Source organism: Erythrolamprus reginae, chromosome 8 (genome assembly GCF_031021105.1).
Source record: "Erythrolamprus reginae isolate rEryReg1 chromosome 8, rEryReg1.hap1, whole genome shotgun sequence".
NCBI lineage: Eukaryota > Metazoa > Chordata > Lepidosauria > Squamata > Dipsadidae > Erythrolamprus > Erythrolamprus reginae.
In genome coordinates this window covers 27,310,119-27,328,636 of record NC_091957.1, presented here as the reverse complement: position 1 = coordinate 27,328,636, position 18,518 = coordinate 27,310,119, and the positions used below count along the sequence as shown (strand labels likewise).

Here is an 18,518-nt window from a genome sequence, read left to right as displayed (position 1 = left end):
CCTAGGGCCCGCCAAACGACATTGTTTGGTCGATGGGACCTGGAAAAGGCCAACTCTGTTGGACCTTATCGGCCACTGGGATTCGTATGGCAGAAGGCGGTTCCGGATGTATTCTGGGCCAATGCCATGTAGGGCTTTAAAGGTCATTACCAACACTTTGAACTGTGACCGGAAACCGATCGGCAGCCAGTGCAGGCCACGGAGTGTTGCAGAAACGTGGGCGAATCTAGGGAGCCCCACGATGGCTCTTGCGGCCACATTTGGCACAATCTGAAGTTTCCGAACACTTTTCAAAGGTAGCCCCATGTAGAGAGCGTTGCAGTAATCGAACCTCGAGGTGATGAGGGCATGAGCGGCTGTGAGCAATGACTCCCTGTCCAAATAGGGCCGCAACTGGTGCACCAGGCAAACCTGGGCAAGCGCCCTCCTCGCCACAGCCGAAAGATGATGTTCCAATGTCAGCTGTGGATCGAGGAGGATGCCCAAGTTGCGAACCCTATCTGAGGTAGTCAATAGTCCCCCCCCCCCCCAGGGTAATGGATGGACAGATGGAATTGTCCTTGGGAGGCAAGACCCACAGCCACTCTGTCTTATCTGGGTTGAGTTTGAGTTTGTTGACACCCATCCAGGCCCCAACAGCCTCCAGGCACCAGCAGATCACTTCCACTGCTTCATTGACTGGACATGGGGTGGAGATGTATAACTGGGTGCCTCCTTATAAAGGGCCGGAAAGGACCCCCTTCCCAAGGAGGCATTGACAATCTCCTGGGCCCAGCTCCGTGTCACCTCTCGGCTGACCGAAACCAACCAAGAGGGACACGGATCCAGTAGACAGGTGGCGGAACTCACAGCTCCAATGGCCTTGTCCACTTCATCAGGTGTCACCAAGTCAAACTCCTCCCAGACTGATGGACAAAGACGTTTAGCCCCAGTCACCCCGACTGACTCATTGTCAGCCGATACTGCTATGCAATTGGAGTCGAGATCAGTCCGGATCTGAGCGACTTTATCAGCAAAAAACGAGTTAAATTCCTCGGCACTACCTTGTAAGGGCTCCCCAACTCCCCCCTGATTTAGAAGGGAGCGGGTCACCCTAAACAGAGCGGCCGGGCGGGATTCCGCTGATGCAATCAAGGCGGCATGGTATGCGCATCTTGCCGCCTTGAGCGCCACTTTGTAGGTCTTAATAAAAGCTCTTACAAGTGTTCGGTCCGATTCAGACTTACTCTTCCTCCATTGCTTCTCTAGACGTCTCTTCTGGCGTTTCAACTCCCGGAGCTCCTTGTTGAACCATGGAGCTCTACGGGGTCTAGTGCCACAGAGAGGTTGCAAAGGCACAATTCGGTCGAGAGCCTCCGCTGCAGCCTTGTTCCAGGCCTCAGCAAGAGACTCTGCCGAATTGTGGACGAGTGAATCTGGTAAAACCCCAAGAGCCCTCTCAAAGCCCTCAGGGTCCATCAGATGTCTGGGGCGGAACCTCCTAATCGGTTCCGCCTCCCTGTGGGGGAGGATTGGAGCCAGGAAATCAAGCCGCGGTAGAAATGGTCTGACCATGACAAAGGCAATGCTTCTAAGCCCCTTAGTCTCAGACCATTATTCAATTGCTCCGAGAGGAATATCATATCGGATGTGTGTCCACCCTCGTGAGTCGGACCCTGAACTACTTGAGTCAGGTCCATGGCTGTCATGGTGGCCATCAACTCCTGTGCCAATCCAGAGGAACCGCCGAGTGATGGCAGATTGAAGTCCACCAGGACAATAAGCCCGGGGAACTCCACCGCCACCCCGGCCACCTCCTCGAGCAGCACAGGGAGGGCTGTTGACACGCAGCTGGGAGGCAGGTACGTGAGTAACAAGCCCACCTGAACCCCTGAATCCAACTTCACAAGGAGTGACTCACAACCCGCAATCTCAGGGGCAACGAGTCTATGCAGGCGAAGGTTCTCCCTGGCTAAAATAGCCACTCCTCCCCCCCCCCTTTCCCTGGGGTCGAGGCTGATGCCATATCTGAAACCCGGCTGGGCATAATTCTGAGAGAGGAACTCCTCCCTCGGGGCCCAGCCAGGTTTCAGTCACACATGCCAGATCGGCCTCCTCATCCAGGATTAAATCCCGGATGAGGAGAGCTTTGTTTACTACCGATATGGCATTGAGCAGCAGCAGCTTGAGCCAAGGGCCTGGATTACACTCGTCACCAGTACCCCGGGATGAGCTCACGGGACCGGAACAGGGGATCGCTTTTAAGCAGCGATCCCTTCTTCCTCCAGGACGGCTAGCCCCGTGACTCCCGCCATATCTACCTCTCCCCAGCAAGACCAGAATGTTCTGGCCCTCCGCCACCCCAGAGATAGGTGCCCCTCTCCCTCCTGTCTTTCCATCGCTACGTAGGCTAAGTTCAACATTCACACTATTCTCATTATTCATATACATATCATCCCATCCACCCCACTCATTAATTTCATACAAATCAGTCCTCCCACCCCAATCTTCCAACCTTGACCCTCCCCCCTCATTCAATTCATATATATCATTCCCACCATTCCACCCTTGCCATTCATCCATCCTTAATAATCCCCACAGTAATTTAATTTAAAAAATTAATTAATATAAAACTAAACTTTATATTAATTATTAAAAATGCATCCATTCAATTTGGGTCAGCCCAGTAGCAATATCCATAAGAACAAATGGATCGCCAGTTCACATGCAAGGGGATAATAGATTCTTCTGGGGGTGTAAGGAAGAGAGAGTCCACCCTTATAGGAGTCCATAGAGGGGGGGGGGGGTCATAGATGATATGAATAAGTTCTAATGAGAAATAGGTAAGGCTCTCTATCCCAGATCTTCTTGTGATAGAGTCTATGGAAACTTCTAGAAATCTTCCCTCACCAGTTAAAGTGCTGGTTGCAATAAATGTAAACAACATCATCCAGACAAGGTAGTCCACATAGAAAGGTCTCTGCAGTAATCGGGGTTCCGCGGACAAAAGGAGAGCAATAGTTAGAGAATAGTGGAAGGGCTCACTCACTTGGTCTCTCTCCTTGGTATGATCTTGCCAGAAATGACAAGCTGGCTTTAAGTTCAAGGAGCCAAGGTGCAGACAGATCTGCTTCTTGGTGTTATAGCGGTCCCAACAAGATCTCCAACCATTCTGGCTGCTTCTCTGATGAGAGTTATGCTGTTCCCGACGCCCAGAAAAATTCCACAGCATCCACAGCGTGTTCAACATCTCCAGGCTCCTAGAATAATTTCTGCCAGTTGCTGGCAACGATAGGCAGGAAGGTGGGCTTGGCCCCCCTGAATGTAACGGAGAAATCCATGGGGGCCTGACACACCCCAAAATTGGGACCAAGCCTTGGGGGTTCAGTGGGCCCACGATTAGTCTTCAGTGTAACCGTGTGGGTCTCATTCCTGCGTTTGCATCTTCCACGGGGGGTCATCTCTCTTTCCCCCCTTTAGGAGGCGCAGGAAGCCGAAGCTCTCCAGGAGGAGCTCAACGAGAAAATCGAGAGGCTCAAAGCCGAATTGGTGGTCTTCAAGGGTCTGATGAGCGATGTAAGTATCCCCGGACGGCCGTGTCGGTCAAAGCCGAGCAGTCATTCTTGTGGCACCCTTGCCGCCACTCAAGGAAGAGAAAGGGACAACCTTGGCTGAGGGACGCTGGTAGTTAGATCGCCCGCCTGGTATGACCCAATGCATCACACCGGCCCGCTCGCCCTCCTCGTCCTGCTTTCCCTCCGATCGATGTCGATGCATTAACTTGCTGCTCCCCCATCCCTCCCGCAGCACCCCGATGTCTCAACCCCGCCTCCAGCGGCTGGCCAGGCAGTGCTGGGCCCACTTGTTGGCCTCACAAAGAGCCCCTCTCCCACCGCATGGCACTCCGAGTGCCCCCTCACAAGGCTGATGTGCTCCCCTCCCCTGCACTCAGGTGACCGCCTGCTTCTCATGCCCACCCTGTAGGGACGAATCGTGTGCGTGGGGGAGGCCAGGTTACAGATACGACGTTCCCTTTTCTCGCATGTTCCAAGGGGTCCAAGCGTGTTGGGAGTTTCTTTTAGGTGTGTTGTGTATATTTTCTCTTCACTTTAGGAGGAGCCATGTTTTTGAGGACTGGGAAACTCTTCTCATTTTTAGCTCGGTGTGCTAAAAAGAAGAGAAAGAGAGAATGCAGGATTAGAAAACCACCTTGGATGCTTTTGTTGTGGCCTGCCAGTTGAGCTGGTAGCAGATTCAGACAGTGAGGAGGTTGGGGAGGAACATGGGCCAGTCCTGGAGTCTGGGTAAAGCTCTGCATCCGAGGCAGAGACGGGGCCAGAGCCGTCTGACAGTTATCAGCTGCCTTTGAAGTCAGACATCAGTGAGACTGAAGAACAGATGGAGCCTGTTCCCAGAGTTGCCAGATGAAGGGAACAGCTGAGGAACAAGGGTCCACTTGGGAGAAAGGCCACAGGCGGACGATTAGTGACCCCTCCTAGAGAGAATAAAAGAGGAGCGAAAGGGGAGGGGAGTTTGCAGGAGACAATTAGTTCACTTAATTGGTTCATGACTCTCAGAGACCTGTTGCCAAACTTTGAAAATATCAACCTGGCAGCTTTCCAAGCCAGATAAGGAATGTGACTAAAATCTTCCTTGAAAGACTTTGCTGGATGTGAATGAGAAGAATTCACAGTAACGTAATAAAAAAGGGTTTTTTTTGTTTTTTGTTTTGGGAATGCTTAGATCAGAACAGGTTTCAAGCGTTGAGTTTCCATTTTTGAAAGACCCTATTGGTTGCTTAGTCTGTTTTTAGGAAACCAGATACACAACGGGACAGATATCAAAGGAGTGACCCTTACTTATCTGAAGTAGCACGTCAGGATTTCCTTCTTTGTGTGCTGCACACAGATTTGGGTATCTTGCTGAAATGGATTCCCCTCTCCACAGAGGGTGGGCTGCTAGCCGGACGCCTAATTGGGCTCACCTCTGCGGCTCTGGAGATGCCGTGAGTTTGAGTGGAATTATGCTTCTGAGCCCATGCAGGTAGCCAAATCGCGCACTGAGACGCAGGGCGTCTGCGTTCCGGTGAGGTTCCGCATGCGCGGAAGCAAAAAACCTTGCCAAAACATGGACACACCTGCATCTCCGTGTGTGATTTTGCTACCTGCGTGGGCACAGAAGCATAATTCCGCTCGAACTCATGGTACCTCCAGAGCCGCGGAGGTGAGCCCTTTTAGGCATTCCGACTAGCAGCCCATCCCTGCCTCCCCCTTTCCTTCATTGGCTTTGGTCTCAGCGAAGGAGACGAGCCACATTGGGGGACAGGTTGCTAACATTTGTCTAGGGCAGGGCTAGGCAAAGTTGGCTCTTCTATGACATGTGGACTTCAACTCCCAGAATTCCTGAGCTAGCATGATTGGCTTGGGAATTCTGGGAGTTGAAGTCCACATGTCATAGAAGAGCCAACTTTGCCTAGCCCTGGTCTAGGGAGAAAACTGAAATCCATCCAGGTCATGGTTGTCCCAAACTTTTATTGGTTTGTTGTTTTCTTCTGTCCTTGAAAACATTTCTCGCCCAAGAAAAACCCTTCCTCGGTTTTGACTGAACTGAGAAAACTGAAGTCAGAACTGAAGAAGCTTCTTGGGTTGAAAGTGAAATGTTTTTGAGGACATATAGGTTTTTTTTGTTGCCTTTTTGGAAAAAAACACCTTTTTGGATTGAGATTGGTAGGTAACGGGGGGAGCTCTCCTCCTTTCCCAGCAGATTGGTGAGCTTCCTGGGTGAATTTTGTATATCAGTATAGGGTTGCTACCAGTATGGATGAGAATGGCGCACTGGTAGCGAAAATTGCACAGTTTCGCTTCTCCTCTGTGTGCGCGTACGTTTCCCAGCGTGCGCAGGAAGCAAACTCTCAAGAGGGGGTGTGCCCATGCATGAGATTTCAGCAATTTTTGTTTGCTTCCGCACATGCGCAGGATCAAAAAATTACTGTCATCTCTCGCCTGCAGGTCCCCTTGCGAGATTTTGCTTCCTGTGCATGCGCATAAGCAAAAGCACACTGGTACATGTGTGTGCGTACAGGAGAAGCAAAGCTGCCGGTGCAGCGCACGAGTAGCGGCGGGAATGGGAACCTGCCCCTGGGGAAACAAGAGGTCTCCTCCTTTCCCCGCAGATTGGTGAACTTCCTGGGTAAACTTTGGGTATCAGATAGTCCCTGTATCCCATGGAGAGGCCTCCCCACTCACCCCCCCTGTGCACCCCCCAGGAAAGAGAGCTCCCTTCAAGGGGGAACGTTTGGTCCGCATCCGTGATGCGCCTTCCCTGCGGTGCTTGGGAAAAAGAGAGGCTGCCTTTGCCTGAAGGCCGGCCTGATTTGCGGAGGGCGAGCCTTCCGAGTGACTTTTAAAACTCTTCTGAGGCTTGTAATCCCACCCACCCACCCACCACCCCATTCTGCTGTCCTTCCTGCAGCCCATGACTGACCTGGACTCAAAGATCCAAGAGAAAGCCATGAAAGTGGACATGGACATCTGCCGGCGCATTGATATCACAGCCAAGCTGTGCGATGTAGCACAGCAGCGCAACTCGGAAGACGTTTCCAAGATATTCCAGGTGATGCGGCTGTGCGTGTTGTTAGGGAAGAGGAGGAGGATGAGGAAGATGAGGAGAAGGAGGAGTGGAGCCAGGGAGGCAACCCAATGACCCTCCACCCTGGACCCACTCTCCCTTCCTGAGGGTTCAGAAAACCCTCCCAGGGCCCAAGGTGGAATCATGTCAGGGGTGGGATCCTCCCGGTTTGGACCAGATTGCCTGAACCGCTACCGACCTGCTGATGACATGAAAATGGCGGCACCGATCCGGTTCTGGCGGTGCTGGGTCTGTGGGCTCTGCCATCTTTTTTGAGGGGAAATTTAACATCTTTGGATGGCTTCCCTTCTGTCTCTGCTTCAAAAAGAGCCCTTCTTCTCAACCCCTGCCTTTATTTCTTAACCCGAAGCACAGCTGATCAACTCCTTACCTGTGTTTTGGGCTGAATCCCACTACGGAGCATGCGCGGAAATGAAGTTTCATGTGCGGGCGGACTGCACGCCTGCGCGCGAAGTATCATGATGCGCACTGGCAGCGAACGTTAAATGGAACCCACCCCTGAGTCATGTAGTAGTCAGGAGATCCCATTTGGAGGGACCCACCCATTTTTCTCAGACTCTGGCTGGCGGACGTGGGATTAAGGCAGCCAAGCACTTGGCTGCCTTCCGGGAAAGCCTGCAAGCCAGGAGTGGCTGCCCCAAGCCACTTGTTGGCTCCAAGGCTGAGTGCCACCAGTAGCAGCCCTGGTGGCCTCTGACTTCCAGGCGGGGCATCCTGAGGCCCAAAATGGCACTTGGGGGCCTCTCGCTTGTTCTTTGGTTCGCAGTCTCCTTTCCATTCTCTGGTGTGTGCCACTAACCACTGGTGTGTGTGTGTTTCCAGTTTCTTTCCTCTGACTTCTGTTCCGTGTACCCCCTTTCCCTGGCCCGATTTTGCGCTGCCGGTTGATGGGACATGACCGCTGTAGGGTGGGCTTCTCCCCGAGGCCGAGAAGACCCTTCCTTCCAGATCCTCTTGCTCTGTAGCTTCCTGCCCTGAGCACTTCCTGCTGCTTCAGCATCCGTCTGTCCCCCTCCCTTTGGCCCCGCGCATGGCCAGCCGAGTTGCTGAGGCTGACCACGGCTTGCTTCCGCTGCGCGCCTCCTCTTCCTTACCCCCCCTGCCAATTTCCTTGCGGCCTGCGACTTTAATAACACCTCTTGTGCGGCTTGCGTGCGCCAGCCCCAGGGGGAGCCAGAGAGTCTTGTTCCCTTGCAGACCACTTGTCTTGTGTCCTCCGTGCTCTTCTCACCGCTGCGGCAACGTAGCAGCCCAGCTTGGCCTGGTAGTGATGGCCCTTTTCTCTGATAAAGGTGGCCTCCAAGAAGAAGGAGCGCCGGCTCACATCCGAAGACGACGTGGCTGAGCCGGATACGGACAACGCCCGTTTTGTGGAGGAGGACGTCAGCTGTTCTCTGAACATCACCGACGAAATGAAGAGGATGTTCAACCACCTGTGAGTCCCTGAGCCCACCTTGAGCAGGTGGGCTGTGCCTAGGCTCTTCCGCTTTGCTTTCAAGGGCGGGGCCTCCAGAAACAAAGGGTCTCCAGCCCGATAAACGTGAGACTGTGCATTTTTCTTTAAAAAAATTTTTTTCCTCCACCGTATTCATGCATGTATCAATGCATATACCTTAAAATATACACTGCTCAAAAAAATAAAGGGAACACTTAAACAACACAATATAACTCCAACTAAACCAAACTTCTGTCAAGTCACACTGTCCACTTAGGAAGCAACACTGATGGACAATCAATTTTACATGCTGTTGTACACATTCAACTTTGTACAGGACAAAGTATTGAATGAGAATATTTCCTTCATTCAGATCTAGGATGTGTTATTTGAGTGTTCCCCCTTTTTTTTTGAGCAGTATATATCAATGACATACGGAATTATATATTTTTTCTCCATCATTCTAGATTCAGCATCCTATTATGTACTTATTATTTCTAACCAGCAGTCTATTATTCTTCATTTCTTCAAATTCCTCTCCCTCTTACTCCATCTCTCCCCTATACTTTCTGTTTTGTCTGGACGGGTCAACAATCAGAATAAAAAGCCACACACACTCCAAAAGATTATTAATGTATTTTTTGGAGTATTGGACGCACCTTAGTTTTTGGGGAGGAAAATAGGGAAAAGAATCTGCATCCGTCTCCTGGTCCTCTAAATCCGTGACCAGCTGAGCTGGACATGAACCAGCCACAATACCTTCTTCCTCCTTCTTTCCCTCTTCCTGCTCCCCTCCTTCTCCTCCTTCTATCTTTCTACTTCTTCTTCCTCCTTCTTTATCCGTCCCTGACTGACTCTTGTTTCAATTCCTCTCTTATTTAACAGACGGACACCTTACCTCCCTGCATTACCAATATCTCTTCTAAAGTTGTTATTATTAACTTCTGTGTATGCAGTTCTTTGTTTTAGGTATATGCTGCTACTCTAGTGCTGTCTCCTCAAAATCTAATTTTTTGTCATTCTGGGTCTCCCATAATTCATTCCCTATTTTTCCTTTCTTTTGTAATTTTTCTAGTTCAACTTTTATGTGTATTCACTGTGTATCCAATCATCAAATTTCATCCATGCTTTATAGTGTTCTGTTTCTTCCTTATTCAGAGTGCTGAATTTTCAAGTCCAGCTTGGCTTGCAAGGGGGATGATGGTGGGGGCTTTGGCTTTTCTGTAAGGGGGCGGAGCTTGAAAAGCTTTGAGCATGCGCGCGCGCGCGCACACACACACACACACACGGACACAGGCCCAGTTGGGAGAACTCTCCCAGGCATGACCTGACATTCTGGGTCCTAAGGTTAGAGCTGACCTCAACTTCCGGCCTTCTGTCTGGGCTGCTGGGAAGACAGTGAGCTCAGAAGACAGGCATCCTTCCAAGAGACAGTGGGGAAGGGGCAGCTCAGCCCTCTGTCTCAGGAAGGCTTCGGGGAAGGGAGGGAGGACGGAAGGAAGGAAGGAGAGGGGACGGAATGAGAGAAAGGGGAGGAGGGAGGGGGAAAAAGGAGATATGGGATGGATTGAGAGGAAGGAAGGAAGGAAGGAAGGAGAGATGGAATGGATGGGGGATGGAGGAAGGAAGGAAGGAAAAGAGGATGGAAGGAGAGATGGGATGGATGGAGAGGGAGGAAGGAAGGAAGGAGAGATGGGATGGTTAGAGAGAAAGGGAGGAAGTAAGGAGAGATGGGATGGTTAGAGAGGGAGGGAGGGAGGAAGGAGAGATGGGATAGATGGAGAGGGAGGAAGGAAGGAAGGAAGAAGGAAGGAGAAAAAAAAGGACTAAAGTAGCAAATCCAGACATAGCACTAATTCCTTTGGGCTGTCGGTGAGGGACAGGCAGGATGCCCTTTGAATCGGACCCTGCAGCTGGAGCTGAGAAGGCAGGACTGTTGGTTAGCCCAGAGCGCCCCCTAGAGGGCTACAACCTTGAAGCAGAGCCAGCCTGTTGAGCGACTGAAGAAAAGACAGGCAGGCAGGAGGGAGGCAGGCCGGAAAGTGCTTGGACCAAGAAGCCCCCATGTCTGCTAGTGCTTGCAAGCCCAAGTAAACCGTGTTGTAACTTAAGGGATGCCTCTCTCCAAGTAGGCGGGAGACCTTTGATTTCGATGACGACTGTGACAGCTTGGCTTGGGAGGAGAACGAAGACACTTTGCTGCTGTGGGAAGACTTTACCAACTGCAACCCCACTCTGGAGCTCCAAGGAGAGGTGAGGGGTGCCCCAGCTCACATCCCACGTCCCCCAACCCCAATATCTGCCATCCAAGCACTGGACTCAAGTGAACTCAGGGTCAGTAAGGGACGTGCATAAATGCACCAGCGTGCCTATTGTCCCTGTCCTTATATCATGTATTAGGTTCCAATATCATGTATACTGCTCAAAAAAATACAGAGAGCACTCAAAGAACACAGCCTGGATCTGAATGAATGAAATATTCTCATTGAATACTTTGTTCTGTACAAAGTTGAATGTGCTGGCAACATGTGAAATTGATTGTCAAACAGTGTTGCTTCCCAAGTGGACAGTTTGATTATAGAGAAGTTTGATTTACTTGGAATTATATTGTGTTGTTTAAATCAGTGTTTCCCAACCTTTTTTGAACCGTGGCACATTATTCATATTTTCAAAATTCTGGGGAACAATGAACAGGGGGGTGGGGGGGCTAAAGAAAAGTTTGGACAAAAAAAATATCTCTTCCTCCATTTCACTCTATTTCTCCCTCCCTCTTTCTTTCTTTCTCTCTCTTCCTTCCCTTCTTTCCCTCTCTCCATCCCTCTTTCTTTCCTTCTTCCTCTCTTTTTTGATCTCTTTCTATCTCCCTCCTTCCCTCCCTCTATGTCTTTCTCTCTCCCTTGCTCTCTCTTTCATTCTCTCTCTTTCTTTCTCTCTCTCTCTTGCTATCTTTCTCTCTCTCTCTGTCTCTCTCTTGCTATCTCTCTTTCTCTCTCTTTCTCTGTCTCTCTTTCTCTGTCTCTCTCTCTCTGCCTCTTGCTATGTCTTCTTGCTATGTCTCTTTCTCTCTCTTTCTCTCTCTCTCTCTCTCTTTCTCTGTCTCTCTTGCTATGTCTCTTTCTCTCTCTCTCTCTGCCTCTCTTGCTATGTCTCTCTCTCTGCCTCTTGCTATGTCTCTCTTTCTCTCTCTTTCTCTCTCTTGCTATCTCTCTTTCTCTCTCTCTCTCTGTCTCTCTTGCTATCTCTTTCTTTCTCTCTCTCTTGCTATTTCTCTTTCTTTCTCTCTCTTTCTCTCTTGCTATTTCTTTCTTTCTCTCTCTCTTTTGCTATGTCTCTCTTTCTTTCTCTCTCTGTCTCTCTCTTTCTACCACGCCGACAACAGCGGCATCAGGCAGTAGCCAAGGGTGGCGGCAGAGTGACTGACTGCGAGCGGGAGCCCTGATGGTGGCAGCTGGACGTGCTGCTGGACGCCGTACATGCTGGCGCTGCGCTGGGCATAGGCGTGGGGCTGGCACTTCCGGCCCAGCCAGCGAGCCAGTGCCAGCCCCGCAGCGCCAGCATGTACGTCTCCAGCAGCACGTCCAACCGCCACCGTCGGTGCCTCCACCCTGGAGCTCCCTCTTGCCGCCGCCATCTCCCTGCGACTGCCTGGGGCCGCTGCAGCCGGCACCCTCCCACTGTCACCGCCAGTGCCCTCCCGCCGGGCCCCAAAGGACACTTGCTGCCGACGCCAGGGAAGCTCCAGCTGGGCGGGGTGCTGCCAGTGCCGGTGCCTCCGACCTGGAGCTCCCACTCGCAGCTGTCCCCCGGCTACTGTCCGATGCCGCTGTTTTCAGCGCTCTCCTGCTGGACCCCAAAGAAGGAAGGTGGGAAAAAGGAGGCGTGAGGAATGAAGCTCTCCTTTTTCCCGCCTTCCTTCTTTGGGGCCCAGCAGGAGAGCGCCGGAAACAGCGGCATCGGGCAGTAGCCGGGGGACAGCTGCGAGTGGGAGCTCCAGGTCGGAGGCACCGGCGGTCCGGCACTGGCAGCGCCCCGCCCAGCTGGAGCGTCCCTAGGAGCTTCGTGGCACACCTGACCGTGTCTCGCGGCACACCGGTTGGGAAACGCTGGTTTAAATGTTCCCTTTATTTTTTTGAGCAGTGTTATTTCTTTGTATGCTGCGTATATGTACTTAACAAAATAAATGTATACAATTAGAAGAACTGTGGTTTAATCAGGTCACAAAACGGAAGCAGTATATGCCCCGTCCTGTAATTGGGCAGACCAGGTTGCTCTGATTTCAAAACAAAACTAAACCAAACCAAACCACTTAATCTTTCCCCTCGTATAAACTACAAAGGCAGGAGACCCTTTGGCTTAGAGGTTAATACATCTACCTAATACACAGGTAGCCCTGGTTTGAATCCCAGAAAGGGTATGGCTAGCCAATGAGAGCTAAATAGCTTGAAATAATAATAATAATAGCTGCCCCAAGTCCTCGCAGAGGGGCGGCATAAAAGTTTAATTAATTGATTGATTGATTAATTATTATTAATAATAATAATTTTATCAAGCATATCAATCATTTGTGTCTTACTGCTTTTGTGAATATAATAACAACAACAACAATAATAATTACAGAGGGGAGGCATATAAATCCAATAAGTAAATAAAGCAATAAATAAATAAATCATCATCACCACCACCACAATAGTACACCAGACCTTATGATCGTGGAAAAGAAAAAAAAGTGTGGATCATTGATGTCGTCATACCAGGTGACAGTCGAATTGATGAGAAACGACAAGAAAAACTTAGCCGATACCAGGACCTTAAAATCAAACTACAACAACTCTGGCATAAACCAGTACAGGTGGTCCCAGTAGTAATCGGCACACTCTTTTAATTTGAGTTATGCTCCAATAAAAGAGTCTGGTGGCACAATGGTTAGAGTGCAGCATTGCAGGCTACTTCAGCTAACTGCTATCTGTAGTTCAGCAGTTCAAATCTCACCCCTGGCTCAAGGTTGACTCAGCCTTCCATCCTTCCGAGGTGGGTCAAATGAGGACCCCGATTGTTAGAGGCAAGGGGCTGATTCTGTAAACTGATTAGAGAGGGCTGTAAAAGCACTATGAAGTGGTATGTAAGTCTAAATACTATTGCTATTGCTTCCCTTCCCTAACTGTTGAGTCCTAAGTCAGATCCAAGCCAAACTCACGTGGCTCGGCAAACTTTTCAGATGGCCTTAATTGTGTATTTTGAGAGGCCAGTTAAGAAAGGATCCCATTGGATGGACTTGGAAGGCCATGATGTTGAGAGAGGTAGGGGAGCTTGGAGAAAGACCAGCACCTCCCTTCCAAAAGGGTTTCGTGCAGGCTCAGAGCCCAAGAAAGCAGCAGAGGGGAGTGGATGGGGGAAGCCTGCCCAAAATCGCCCTTGGAGACCTGGGCTGCCCCTGTAGAGCCCCCTGCCTACCTGCCCTCTCGCTTAAGGCTGCCCCCTGGTGTGTCTTTCAGCCGGAGGAGAACCTGGGAAACCTGATCCATGAGACAGAATCCTTCTTCAAGACCCGAGACAAAGAATACCAAGAAACGATAGGACAGATCGAGGTAAAGGTTAAAGTGATGGAACTGGCCCAGCCCTGGGTGGTGGGGGGCAGCAGGGAAGGAAGGCAGCAGCTCTCCACTCACTCACCCATCCAGGCCTTCTCTGCTGCAGGGTGGGAAGGAAACTAAGGGGTGTCCTCAAAATGGAATGGGGTGTCACACACTCCTTAGAGCAGGGGGGCTGCAACCCCAGCGACTTTAAGATTTGTGATCTTCAAACTCCCAGATGGAGAGATGAGAGGGATGGAGAGGGGGGGAGGGAGGAAAGGAAGGAAGGAAGGAGAAATGGGAGGGATGGATTAGGAGGAAGGAAAGAAGGAAGGAAGGAGAGATGGGAGGGAGGGAGGGAAGGAAGGAGAGGTGGGATGGATGGAGAGGGAGGAAAGAAGGAGAGGTGGGATGGATGGAGAAGGAAGGAAGGAGAAATGGGATGGATGGAGAGGGAGGGAAGGAAAGAAGGCAGGAAGGAAGGAGAGGTGGGATGGATGGAGAGGAAGGAAGGAATGGGATGGATGGATAGTGGAAAGAAGGAAGGAGAGATGGGATGTATAGAGAGGAAAGAAAGGAAAGAGAGATGGATGGAGAGGGGGAAAGGAAGGAGAGATGGGATGGATGGAGAGGAAGGAGAGAAGGAAGGAAGGAGAGGTTGGATGGTTAGAGAGGGAGAAAGGAAAGAAGGAAAGAGAGATGGGATGGATGGAGACTGCGAGTTGAAGACCACAGGTCTTAAAGGTTGCCAAGGTTGTAGACCCCTGCCTTAGAGATACACAAACAGGCGAAAGAGACAGAGCTAGCGAAGTGCCTTCCGAAAGGACTGCTCCGTGTCCAGAGGCCAAGCCCACTAGGGTTACTGGAGGGGCCCAATTGACTTGTCAGCAAAGGCCCTGACAGAAGGGCAGAAGATCGTCCCAGTTTTAACCCCTTTTCCTTCTTCCCCTCCCCGCAGCTTGAACTGGCCACCGCCAAAAGTGACATGAACCGCCATCTTCACGAGTACATGGAGATGTGCAGCATGAAGCGGGGCCTGGATGTCCAGATGGAGACTTGCCGGAGGCTGATCAAAGGCTCCGCGGAAAGGTAGGTGGGGCAGGAGGAGGGAGGGCACTGCCCCACTTTCACCAAGAAGCCCCTCTCCTCCCCGTGGGGATTGGAGGCAGCAGGAAGAGGCCGGCCTCAAGGTTTTTTGGGGGTGATGGGTGTTGTGAGTGTTCCTTGTCCATCTCAGGTTATGTCAGATTCTGAGGAGGATGAGCCAGGCCCCTCTGGGTACCCTGGGCCAGGGTGGTTGCCAGCTGATGCAGAGAGTGAGAGTGAGGCAGAAAGTGACTTGAGTTAACCTAAGGAACCACTAGAGGGGACTGATGTGACAATGGGTGAGTGGTCCCAGTCAGAGAGTGAGGAAGACATGAGAGTGGAAAGTCATTGGATCGACCCTCACTATAGAAGATTGCTTCGAAGGCGAGAGGAGTTACAGAGTAAAAGGTACTTGCTTACAGCCTTAGCCTCTTTGAGGTGTGATGTCATTTCCAGGCAGCATAAAGGAAAAGGATTGTGGGAAATGGGGCGTGGAGACTCAACACCCTGAAATTGGGGCTGTGCTTGAATGAAGCTTTAAAACCATGATTCCTGCTTCAAAAAGACAATCTTTGTTAGATACTAGTGCTTGGTGAGCAGACACATATGTTTTGAGTAAATGAATGGGCTTTATCTCAGGAATGCAGATAAGACTGAGTTTCTGGCACTCTTCCCATAGATTACAGCTAGCTCTAAAGAGAGAAATAACTGCTTCTGTGCTGTTTTAACCCTGCGTTTTCATTCATGTATACTTGATTTTGAATAAAGAGTGGGATTTTATCATGAAATAAGTGATTTCTGAGTTGGGGTTCACTCCTGGGGCCCTTGCCCAGAACAGTGGGGGAGCGAATCGAGGTCCCGATCCGATCCGGCTTCTCTGTCTTTCCTCCCTCCAGAAATTCCCCATCGCCCAGCTCGCTCGCCAGCAGCGACTCGGGAAACACGGACGAGATCCCGGATGACTTCGACCGAGAACCCGACGTGGAGCCCATGGTCAGCTGATGAACGCACCCACCCCGGAGCGTGGGGAGGCCGCAGGGATTTTGGCCGGATGGGGAGAATGAAAAAAACCAACAACAACAACAACAACAACAAACGCTTTTGGAGGGGGGTTAAAATAAACTGAACAGAAGTCGAAACCTTTGCAGCATGGGGGGCGATCACAGGACTTTGGCGGCATCCTTGGCCGGCTGTTTGTGGTGACCCGCCTCCCAGTCATCTCAGGATTGGTGCTGTCAAAAAAAAACTTTCCGTACTTTTCTGTCGACAACAAATGTGACAAAAACAAACTGCAGTTCTACCTGTGCCTTCGCCCCGAGGCTTTGGGCCCGACCGAGGCTCGTCCTACGTCTGCCGGCTTTGGATGGGAAGGCAAGCTCGGGCAGCGTGCGGGTGGAGGGAAATTCAGAGGGGGTCCCCCCCAGGCCTGACATCCTTCTTTTGCCGCCCTGGGGTGGCCAACCCAGAGAGCCGGGGTAAGGTCAGGCCGGAAGGGGCAAAGTCAGGAGGACCACAGGGTGAGAAGGTCGTAGGTTTTTTAAACTTACTATGCAAAAAAACGAAACAAAAAAAAAAAGCAAATTGCTTTTGCTTGCCTTATTGCCGTGGCACGTTTCCGTGGCCTCTGTGGTACTCGGGTTCATGTTCCTGAGCGCTCGGCAGTTTGCCCTCCCCCCAGCTCCCCTTTGACCCGCTCTGAGAGCTTGTTTGGTTCTTGCCTTGTGAAGGCCCCTCGGCCACCTCGCCATGGCTGGAGGGCTGTGTCTTTGGGGTTTTTTCTGCTGCTTACCCCAGTGCCGGGGGAGGGGGCTGCATTCCTGGTTCTCGGGGGCTCCAAGAGATGAGGAGGGAAGCCACGGGTGGGTGCATGCAGGTTGGGGAGCCCCCCTAAATCAGGGGTCTGGCAGCCGCTTGGCACCCGAGATGCCCTTGTGTGTTTCCATTCCATTGACGCTAAGTATTCTCTGGGGAAGGAAGGGGGTGCGTACATGTGCCGTTTGGGAGAGGTTGCCTGCAACCAGAAAGGGAAGTAACATGCCCCCCACTTCCCCCTCCTTTATTTTCCCTGCCCTTTGCTGATGTTTGGGGGTGGCACTGGGTGGTATTGGACCGGCTGGCCAATTCATTGTTTGGCTTCTGGGGGTGGCTGGTTTTGGGTGTGAATGGTGGCGGGTGGGGCAAAGGTCAGCTCGGGAGACTCCCCGCATCCATACCCAAAGCCGGCTGGCAGCCATCCTCCAGCTGAGCCCACTCCTCTTGTTCTGTCCTGAGACCCCCTCCAAGATTTCTCTCCTGTGGAAATGGCTGCTTGTGGGAGAGGGAAAGAGAGACAGAAAAAGAGAGGAAGGAAGAAAGAGAGAGAGAGAGAAGAGATATAGGAGAGAACGAGAGAGAGAGAAAGAAAGAGGAAGGAAGAAAGAGGGAGAGATAGAAGAGAGAGGGAGACAGAAAGGGAGGGAGAAAGTGGGAGAGAGAATGAGAGAAAGAGGGAGAGAGAAAGAAAGGGTGAAAGAGGGAGAGAGAGAGGGATAGAAGAGAAAGAGAGAGAGAGAAAGAAAGAGAGACAGAATGGGGGAGAGAAAGAAAGAGAAAAAGAAAAAGGGAGAAAGAAAGAGGGAGAGAAAGAAGAGAGAGGGAGACAGAAAGGGAGGGAGAAAGTGGGAGAGAGAAAGAAAGAGAAAAAAAGAAATAAAGAGAGGGAGAGAGAAAGAGAAAAAAGAGAGAGAGAAAGAGAGACCCATTCGGTGATGGGCTGCTTAAGGGCACTTCCAGGGCACTCTAGTGAGTTTCTGAAATGTTTTTGGGGGGAGAGAGGGAGGGAGGCATTGATTTATTCTTTCAGTGCTTTTTAAACCCTTTGGTATTTTCTTTCTCCCCTAGCCCAGAGTAGCATCCTTTTCTTTCCTTAAGAGCCATTGTTCCTATTTTTAATTTTATTTCATTTTTCAAGGGTCGGTAACCATCCTTGGTCACTTTCGTTACACGAAGCCTGCTCCGAAGTTGCTTTAGCAGAGCAGCATCTTTTGGGCTGCTTTATAATTGGCGGCTTCTTTGCGAGAGAAAGACCCCCCAAATTGCCTCTCTCCCAGCCAGACGCCTCCTGGGCTTTTGCCCTAGAACATCGGTCGGATTTCACAGTTGTTTAACTAGACAATTTTGCTCTGCGGTCGCGGCAAGAAAAAAAATCTGACCGTTTGCGAATCCCCTATTTCCTTTTGCTGCTCCATTGTGCCTCTGTTATTGTTTTACTTCTGAACGCACAAGCCTGGTTTGATGTGTAAGCTTTTAACGGATTAATAATAAAGGGGTCAGCGGAGGTGGGCACGGACCTCTCTGGCCAGGTGGGAGGGCTACCTAGGAAGGGACGTCGCTGTCCCTTGGCGTTGGGCAGGGATAGCCAAAGTGGGCTCTTCTATGACTATGCAGACTTCAACTCCCAGAATTCCTGAGCTAGCATGATTGTCTCAGGGATTCTGGGAGTTGAAGTCCACATGTCACAGAAGAGCCAACTTTGCTTACCCCTGAGCTAGGTGAAACAAGGTGGACCCTGCATCCACTATCCGCAGTCGAGGGTGTTAAGTTAAGACTGACGGCTGCACAATCCAATCACCACCTCCATCTTTTACACGCATGGAGTCCAGCCTCCATCTTTTTGGAACTCCTGGGCACCCATCACAGAGAAATAAATTGGGGTTCTTTCTTGTTTATAGATGTCAAAGAAAAATAGGGGGGGGGGGCAAATTGCCTAAGAATAAAGTTTAGGACGATACGGGATGCTAATGGTAAAAGGCAGCGATCAC

General features: G+C 50.9%; 1 protein-coding gene across 2 annotated transcripts in view; it reads left to right on the top strand.

Annotated features, from left to right (window-relative positions):
- The window catches only part of IFFO2 (intermediate filament family orphan 2), a 49,374-nt gene extending 31,938 nt beyond the window's left edge, over nucleotides 1–17,436 (top strand). The window contains exons 3-9 of one of the 2 annotated variants that reach the window (XM_070759461.1): nucleotides 3,460–3,555; nucleotides 6,451–6,591; nucleotides 7,920–8,062; nucleotides 10,192–10,315; nucleotides 13,555–13,647; nucleotides 14,591–14,721; nucleotides 15,615–17,436. In XM_070759461.1, coding sequence (XP_070615562.1) covers nucleotides 3,460–3,555; nucleotides 6,451–6,591; nucleotides 7,920–8,062; nucleotides 10,192–10,315; nucleotides 13,555–13,647; nucleotides 14,591–14,721; nucleotides 15,615–15,720 — 834 coding nt within the window. In that variant the 3' untranslated portion in view covers nucleotides 15,721–17,436. The remainder of the gene's footprint in view (nucleotides 1–3,459; nucleotides 3,556–6,450; nucleotides 6,592–7,919; nucleotides 8,063–10,191; nucleotides 10,316–13,554; nucleotides 13,648–14,590; nucleotides 14,722–15,614) is intronic. The other variant, XM_070759462.1, reaches the window with a different exon arrangement.
- The last annotated feature ends 1,082 nt before the right edge of the window (nucleotides 17,437–18,518 follow it).